The 8,300-nt window shown below is 43.0% G+C and overlaps 1 protein-coding gene across 1 annotated transcript; it reads right to left on the minus strand.

The window, feature by feature from the left end:
- Nucleotides 1-3,463: 3,463 nt before the first annotated feature.
- On the minus strand, nucleotides 3,464-6,138 carry LOC109062181. The gene is made up of 3 exons (XM_042721127.1): nucleotides 5,922-6,138; nucleotides 5,245-5,805; nucleotides 3,464-4,765 (listed from the first exon to the last, which is right to left on the minus strand). Exon 3 carries the CDS (start codon nucleotides 4,517-4,519, stop codon nucleotides 3,464-3,466), a length of 1,056 nt encoding a protein of 351 aa, XP_042577061.1. The 5' UTR covers nucleotides 4,520-4,765; nucleotides 5,245-5,805; nucleotides 5,922-6,138.
- Nucleotides 6,139-8,300: the final 2,162 nt, after the last annotated feature.

Below are 8,300 nucleotides of genomic sequence, written 5' to 3' on the forward strand. Positions count from 1 at the left end.
GGCGGATTTGTCTAGCTGCTCTGTTCGTCTGAGACGACCACCAACTCTGATGAGGTGGGTACTGCTGTCATACTCTGGGGCAAGACACAAGAGACGACTGTTTATCGGTAGAGGTTTTCCTGACTTAAGATGATCCATCTCAACTGGGAAACTATGGATTTGTGCTTGATGAAGGAGGGCTAGTTCGGCTTCTCTATAATTCTCGGCTGTTAGCACTTCTGTAGGGGTAGCCGCCCCATGCAAGGCTCTAGCTGTAGCTGCTAGTAGTTCCTTATAAGATCCAAACTGATTGCAATCAGGCAATGCTGGGTGGGGGACAGGAACTGTAAGTCCACAGAATGTGACCTGTTTCAGCTCTGCATCCTCAGTAGGTAGCTGTAGGAGAGGACTCTGAGGCCACTGATCTGCAGGCAGGAGAAGGAATGATGGGCCTTGACTCCATCAGCTTGTCTTGGCTAACTCGGCCAAGGTCTTGCCCCTAGTGATGTCATCAGCAGGATTAGACTTGGAATCAACATAACGCCAATCCTTGGGGTCTGTTAGCTCCTGTATCTCTGCTATTCTCGTTCCGACAAAGACTTTATATCGACACAAATCAGCTTGAATCCATGCCAGCACAGTGGTGGAATCCGACCAGAGTGTGACCTGACATATGGGAACACTGAGCTCGGTCTTCAATAATTTGGCTAGTTGTGCTCCTGTCATAGCGGCACACAACTCAAGACGAGGTATGGATTGTTGTTTCTTTGGAGAAACTCTGGAACGGGCAGTCAAGAAAGCTATCTCCATGTCTCCTTGAGGACTGAGTGTATGGATGTAGGCTACTGAGCCATAAGCTCGCTCTGAAGCGTCACAGAAAATGTGTAGGGTTCTGATACTTTGGGGATTATCCAACTTTAAAGTAACGTAACATCTGGGAATTGAGATGTGCTTAATGTTTGGTAACTCTTGCTCCCATGTTCGCCAGGCTTGGAGCAGTTTGTCTGGAAGTTGAGGGTCATCCCATTCCCTCTTCTTGTCCCACAGACGCTGGACTAGGACTTTAGCTCTCGTGGTGTAAGGGACGATGTACCCTAGGGGATCATACTGACTAGCCAGAACCTTGTAAATATGACGCATAGTAGGGGCAGAGCATTCGATGGGGCGATACTTGTATGACAGTGTGTCGGAGGTACAGTGCCAGAGTAGTCCAAGTGCGGACTCTTGTGCTTCTGGTTGCTCTTGGGTCAGCCACAATACCAGGTTACTTGACTTGGCTTCAGATGGGATAGAGTCCAGTACTTGAGGGGCATTGCTGGCCCACTGTCTTAGATCAAATCCTCCTGTGGCTAGGAGGTCTCGCAACTTAGATGCACGTGCCCTGGCTTCTTCTTGGGTATGGAAACTCTGGAGGAAGTTGTCTACATAGAAGTACTTCTGTATACTTTCTCGGACATCTTCGCCTGGCTGACTATGGTCGATGACATGCTTTTGGAGGGCAAAGGTCGCGCAGCAAGGGCTGCATGTTGTCCCAAACGGAAGAACTTGCCACTCGTAAACTTGGGGGGGTGACTGATCTCTGTTGATGTCCCTCCAGAGGAATCTTAGCAGTGGGCGGTCTTCTGGTAGCAGTCGCACCTGATGGAACATGCCTCGAATATCACTACTCAAGGCAACGGTGTGTTCACGGAACCTCAGGAGGACAGACATCAGAGAAGGACCCAGTGTGGGACCAGGAAGAAGCAACTGGTTGAGATTTTTCCCTCCATGTTGAAATGAACAGTTGAAGAAGACTCTGTTCTTGCCGTTATGTTGTGTCATATGGTGGGGAATATACCATGACTCCTTAGCTTGCTCCACTTGTTCGGCATGTATCACTTGTGCATATCCTGCCTCCTTCAACTTGTCGACTGGTAGGCTGCTGCTTGTGCTGGATCTCTGACTAATCGCCTCTCAATTCCTCTGAGACAAGGCAGAGTGGTATCTGGGGAAGCTCGCAGGAGAGGCATATCTTTCACTCTTAATAAGGGTGTGGCATATCTGGCTACTCCATCTACTGTAACTCTAGTAGTCTTGGACTCGAGCAGTGCAAGGGCATCTTGATCTTGCTTAGAGCGAGTAATGAGTTTATCACTGCGGTACGGGAGCACGTCTAGTTGCCACAATTTCTCAACTTGTCTGTACAGGTTGGTATATGAGCTTGAAGTAGCAGTAAAGAGACACTGCTGGCTGGGAAGGCAATGCTTGATCTCTTGAGTGGGACCTTGCAGGGTCCAGCCTAGTCTGGTCTTGATAGCGGCAGGACCGTTAGGTGGGCCTAGACGAACTGCCTCTACTGGGGTAATGAGGTGAGGGTAATCTGACCCTATAAGGAGGAGTGGTTGGACGGATTCAACAGGTGGCAACTGTAGACCTTGTAGGTGGCTATACTTGCGTTGCAACTCATCTACTGGATATGTATGCTCAGCTAATCCCAATGACTCAGCTGTAAAGGCTTGACGAATCCTGAATGAAGTCTTGGGTTGGGACGCTGGTGACACCGTGAAGGTTACTGATGCACCATGCAGGATGTGAAGGTCTTGTCTGAATGTACGTAGAACAAGCTCTTCGGGTCGACCAGTCAATTCAAGCTGCTGGGCCGCTGAATGAAGGAGGATGGTGCGCTCTGACCCGTCATCCAAGAGGGCGTACGTCTCTAAGCACTGACTGCCATTTCTGAGGAGTACTTTACAGATCTTTAGTAAGACACGTCGACTGTCGGTGGGCCGATCTAGATACAGTGTCTCTGTGGTTGTGTTAACCAAGCAATTCTCTGAAGGTCCAACCTTAGGTGTCTCAGGTGTGTTTTCACAAAGAATCGATCGTTAACCTCATGGAGGATGTACAGATGGCGGCGATTACAACTCTTGCAGGGTGTCTTGAGGTTACACTGTGCTGCTTGATGGGTTCTTCCACAACGCCAACATCTCTTGTGCGATTGTATCCAATGCACTTTCTGATCTCTGTTAAGTCTCTGGAAACTGGCACACCCATTTAAGTAGTGGTCTTGAGCATCACAATATGGGCAGAACATCTTCCTGTCTCTGGGCTTAGGGTCTGAAGCTTTACCTGGCATGTCACTGCCGTCTGTCTCTGTACCGAGGAAGATACTCGTGGCCTTCATTGGCTGTCTTGTGTCTCTCTGGTGTCCCCTCTTGTGTATATGTATTGGCCTACTCATTGAAGGATAGAACCTGGTACTGTCTTCTTGAACTTGCAGCTCGAATTCTAACCATGCTGAGAGATCGAGCAAGGTAGGGATGGGAACTTGTTGGGGATGGACAGACGTCTAAAACTAGTCTGGGATACATGGGAACCGCACTCTAATTCCATGTAGCCTTTATTCCCCAGCTGCTGAAGCATACTAACTAAAGAGCGAACTTTCAGTGCAAACATTCGGAAGGCTCTCACGTCCCCTTGGCTAATGTTCGGACTGTCCATAAGCTCAGCTATTCTCTGAAGGGCCAACTGGTGAGGCTGTCCACGGTTGGTTAAGTGCCTCCATAGTATCTGAGAAGGGGTATAATGAGTTGCAATAGGAGTCTGCAATCAACAGGGCTTCCTCCAACTTCAGGTGATCGATGAGAATCTGGTATTTAAATCTCTCTGTAGCGTCTGCTGGCAGAATGTTCTCCAAAGCGATGCGCAGTCGGGAAAACTCTCTCGGATCTGGCTTCACAAAGTTCGGGATGGATGGAGCTGGTCCCCTATATGTACTCTCTTGACTGGGAGGAACACGTAACTGGGTCGAGCTGTAGCCACTTCTACGGTCATCAGTTCTCTCATAAGATCTATGGGGGAAGAACTGGTGCTGTGAGGGTCGTGCATGAGTTGGTGGTGATATCATCTCCAGCTGCCGAAGCCACTGTTCTAAGTCATGCAGGCGATCTTGTCTGAGTGAATCTGCTGCACTCTCAATCGGTCTCGGAGGTAGCTTGGATCTAGGCAGAGGGATGGGCCTGGCATCTGTAGTGACAGGCGGAATATTGGCGTGGGGTTGAGGAACAGGGGAAGATGTACTCTGTGGATAATGACTGGGCCGATCACTCACTGCAAGTAGGCTCAACTGAGTTTCCAGGGCCTCATTCTTCTCTTTCAGTCTCCTTATCTGCTCATAGGAATGACGTCGCAGTTCCTCTGTCTCTTTCCGCAACTGCTGGAACTCTGCTAGAACTTCTGATGACAGCTCAGGGAGGGGTGAAGTAAGTGCTCGCTGCTGATCATACTCTCTACTGGGACTCCACTCTGTCAGTGGCTGCCATGACTGCATACCCGTTCCATACTCAGTGGAGGTGCTGGTGAGCTTGGGTGCAGTCGCTCCTTGCAATTCTGAATCATCACTCATTTCAGAATAAGTATCTACTCTCTGTCTTGACTGTAACCTTTGTTGATGATCAGTGAGCTCAAAATCTGACAGGTAACTAGGGAGCCGCACAACTCGTCTGGGTCTGACTGCAGGCTCAGGAAAGTCAGGTCTATGATCTGGATCACTGTGATGCATCTTTCTTATGACAGCTCCTCAATCCAGCTCGAAGGACCATTTGTGATGTAGACTATTGTGGGTGCTGGTGGAAATTGAGCAGACATAAGTCGTCCGGGTCAGAGACGAAGTACACTTTAATGGTTTCAGACATGTAGAGGATTTACAGTTCTTGAATTTGGTTGAGTGAACGACTGTAGTACAGGCAGAAGAGAGTATGCCAGAGTTGTACAGAGTAGTTTGGAGTGTAGCTTAATATGAGTGGTTCTAAACAAACAGAAATAACAATAACCAATTAGTAATGGTATATGAACTCACTCTGTTACTTATACATAATATTTATACTTAAACATAATAGCAACATAGGATAGTAGCAAATTAGTAATATAACGATCGATTCAGACATGTACAGACTAGATTAGCACTTGTGAAAATGGCATCAAATTATCTGTCACATGAGCTCGGAAGAACGGATAAATATGGCTTAAATACCACAAACAATCTCACTTATTCAGTAAATAATAATATACACATACTCAAAGTGACTTTCAGTTTACAATATTATACACCAATATTGCTATTTAACTGTATCTCATATGCATTACTAGCGCCGTATGTGGATGATGCAGTACGCAATGCGTGTGGCGTACATACACAATTAGAATTAGCAACTAGCGATAACACAAACTTATGCCTTCAAATACAGCAATTTAAAGATAATGAATAACATAAACATAATCACTCACTTGAATATGAACGCACTCAGTAGAAACAACAACGGCATGAACAACAGCGAAGAATGTCTGAACTGCGTCCTGTTAATACTGTTAAAGGGATCGTTAAAGGGAAAAGCCAAAAGTCATCAGCGCAATAGCTCTTAAAGTCACAAGGGGCACTAATGGCTCTGTACATAGCCGGTCTTTTCTACAAGAAGCAAAAGTATAATAGAGTGGTCTTATGTGTCATGTGCTATATATTTCAAGTGTTCTGTGGGTATACAATAAGGTTTGGTGAGAAACATATTGAAATGTTGCATATTTAACAAACATCCTGACTTGATTGTTGGTCTCTGTGCATGATTGTGTGTTCATGAGACACTATTAGTTCAGTTCACTCTGAATTGCACACAAGTTGTGAAAAAAATCAAGATTAATAAAGATGTGACATAAAAAATAAGCATGGATATCCCCCAAAAAAGTATCAGTGTACTTACTTCACTGAGTTGAATCTTCTTCACTGACTCTGGACTGGAGCTTCGGTTGTTATGACAGTCAAAATGACAGCTGACAGATGAACATGATCACTTCCTGTTGCAACGAGCACAACAGATATATTTACCTCAGAGATAAAAGCACATAGATTGTATTTCATGTTGTGTTTTTATTAATCTTGATCGTTAACAATTTTACAGGAGCAATTTTACCACCAATTTTTTTGTGATGCTGCAAATGTTGTGAGTGGATTTCATGCTTAGCTGAAAACTGCAGAGAACCACGTCTTGTTGTGCTGAAAAAAAAGAAAGAACTCAACTTTCTCCAAAGAGAAATAACTTTCAGTGTTAAAAATGTACTCTGTGAGTAGTAAACATATTTCTCACTTTCGAAAGTGTTTTTTAACTACAAAATGGAGGGAGTCATACATTTCAGGAGTGTTAAATTTGACTCGAATTGAGTTCATTGTACACTGTTTTTTTGCGGTGTATAAACTCTTTTGACTTGCTCTGCATGTCTGTCAGTGGCTCTGTCAAAGTGTGCCAGATCAAGCTGTAATCACTTTCAGGTATTTTGCCTCATCCAAAGCTCTGGCTATACAAGACCTATTGTTTCTAAAGACTGCTTGATTGAATAAACATTTTGGATTGACTCCCCAACCCACCACCCACACCCTGACACTCCCGTTCTTTCACCTTTCTTAATTTGTATTATCTGTTCTTTAGATTGGAGCAAATATGGTGGAGTACCTCGAGCCGGCTGAAGCATCAAGACCTTACCCTTATGTCCTGTCACTTGAAAATGGACACATTGACTCGCAGGCATCTGGCATCCTCGCAGGAGAAGCTTTGGAGCAAAGCACTCTCATTGGGGCAGTAGATGTGTGCTTCAAATCGTTTTATGTTTTTGATGTAAACTACCCAAAACAGTGTTTCTATAGCTGGGATTTTATTCAAAATATTTATGAGTTGGAGGGAATTTAATCCTCAACAGTGAATTTTTACACTCGCCACTACATTCTTACAAGTAGATGCTAAGAGTTTATTTAAACAAACAGTGGTTCAAGTACATGAGGTAGCATTTTAGTTGAAATTTTATTTGCACATGAGATTTTTTTGTTGTTTTGTATAAACAACTGTTTTATTGCTTGAGGAAGAGTACTACTTTATGTGCACATACTGATCATTATCAATGTCATTTTTGTGTAGAAATGTTTACTGGCAATAGGTTGTATTTCATAGTTTTATGTTTGTGTTCATAATGTAGACTAAAAACATTACTGCTTTGTAACAAACAGTTGTTCCTGAGGTACATTATTTTAGAATTTTAATTTCATGTGCATATGAATTAAAAATAATGTGAGTTATTTGTTAAAAAATGTTTTACTAAAACCTGAGGTTCTTTTGAGTTTTGGTTGTGTGTAATGTGCTGAAAAAATAAAGCTAATACAATGTTGGAGTATTTGTTTATCATGTGGTATCTTTAATTTTAAAAGATGATATAACCCATTTATGAAATCAAATAACCCATTATTTTTGTAAAAATAACAAATTTTTGGGTAGAAAAAAAAAACATTTTCTGGTTTAAAATTAATAACTCAACTTCTTGGGTTAGTTTAACCCCATATGGGTTCTGTCCACCCTCTCGCTACTGACGTGGCACATGCTTTATGAAAACTTTTAGCTTCGAATATTTTTATGATCTTAATAATTCTTCACGCCTAAAGACATGTAGCCATTGAAATATTCATGAATCCTGGGAAAGTTCTACGGGAGTGCTAGAGTGAACGAAACGAAAGCAAGGACTTCGGTTAAAGCTAGAAATAGGAAACTGGCGAGACATATTTTCCAAATGTGTATTCGTGTTCGAACCCTGGTGGTTTCTATTTTCAACGTGTTTTGCGGCACTGATCAATCACTGGCATTTTCTGTTGATTTCCTGAGTGGCCAAACTTTTAAGTTAGAATCAACCCCAAGACAGTTTTGTTTACTTCTGCACGCTCGAGTCGGGAGTCTATCATTATAATAAACAAAGTGTATAACATGACTAATTTAGATAAGAAACTCATTGTGCAGTATAGAGCTTCATTGATTATAACGGATTTTTGTGAGATCAAGATAAACTGAAATAAATTACAGTTTTATAATTATTATAGGGAGCGCTGAGCGCTTTCTTGACTTATTCATTCAGGATTTGAATAAATTTTGTTTTTCCTGATGCTATTGAACCTGTAACAGCTACAAGATTCAAAGGTTTGGGAGTTACATTTGATCACAATCACAAATAATAGGCTACTGATGAAAAAGAACGGGTTGAATGTTTTAACACTCGTTAACCTATAACTATAAACTATGATAAAAGTTCATCATCCCATGCCCCCCCCCCCCCCCCCAAAAAAAAAAAATGAAATGATGTGCTCTTGCGACCAGCTGAGAACTATATGTCAATGCCACTATCAGTAAACAGGGCAAAAATATGTCAATTTGAAGCACCTTCACTGATTTCAGAAACACCTTCAGTGATTTGATTCGGGAACCGGGCCTGCCTGTATGGAGATTATAACTTTATATATTTCTATATTAGCCTATATA

This window comes from Cyprinus carpio, chromosome B3 (genome assembly GCF_018340385.1).
Source record: "Cyprinus carpio isolate SPL01 chromosome B3, ASM1834038v1, whole genome shotgun sequence".
NCBI lineage: Eukaryota > Metazoa > Chordata > Actinopteri > Cypriniformes > Cyprinidae > Cyprinus > Cyprinus carpio.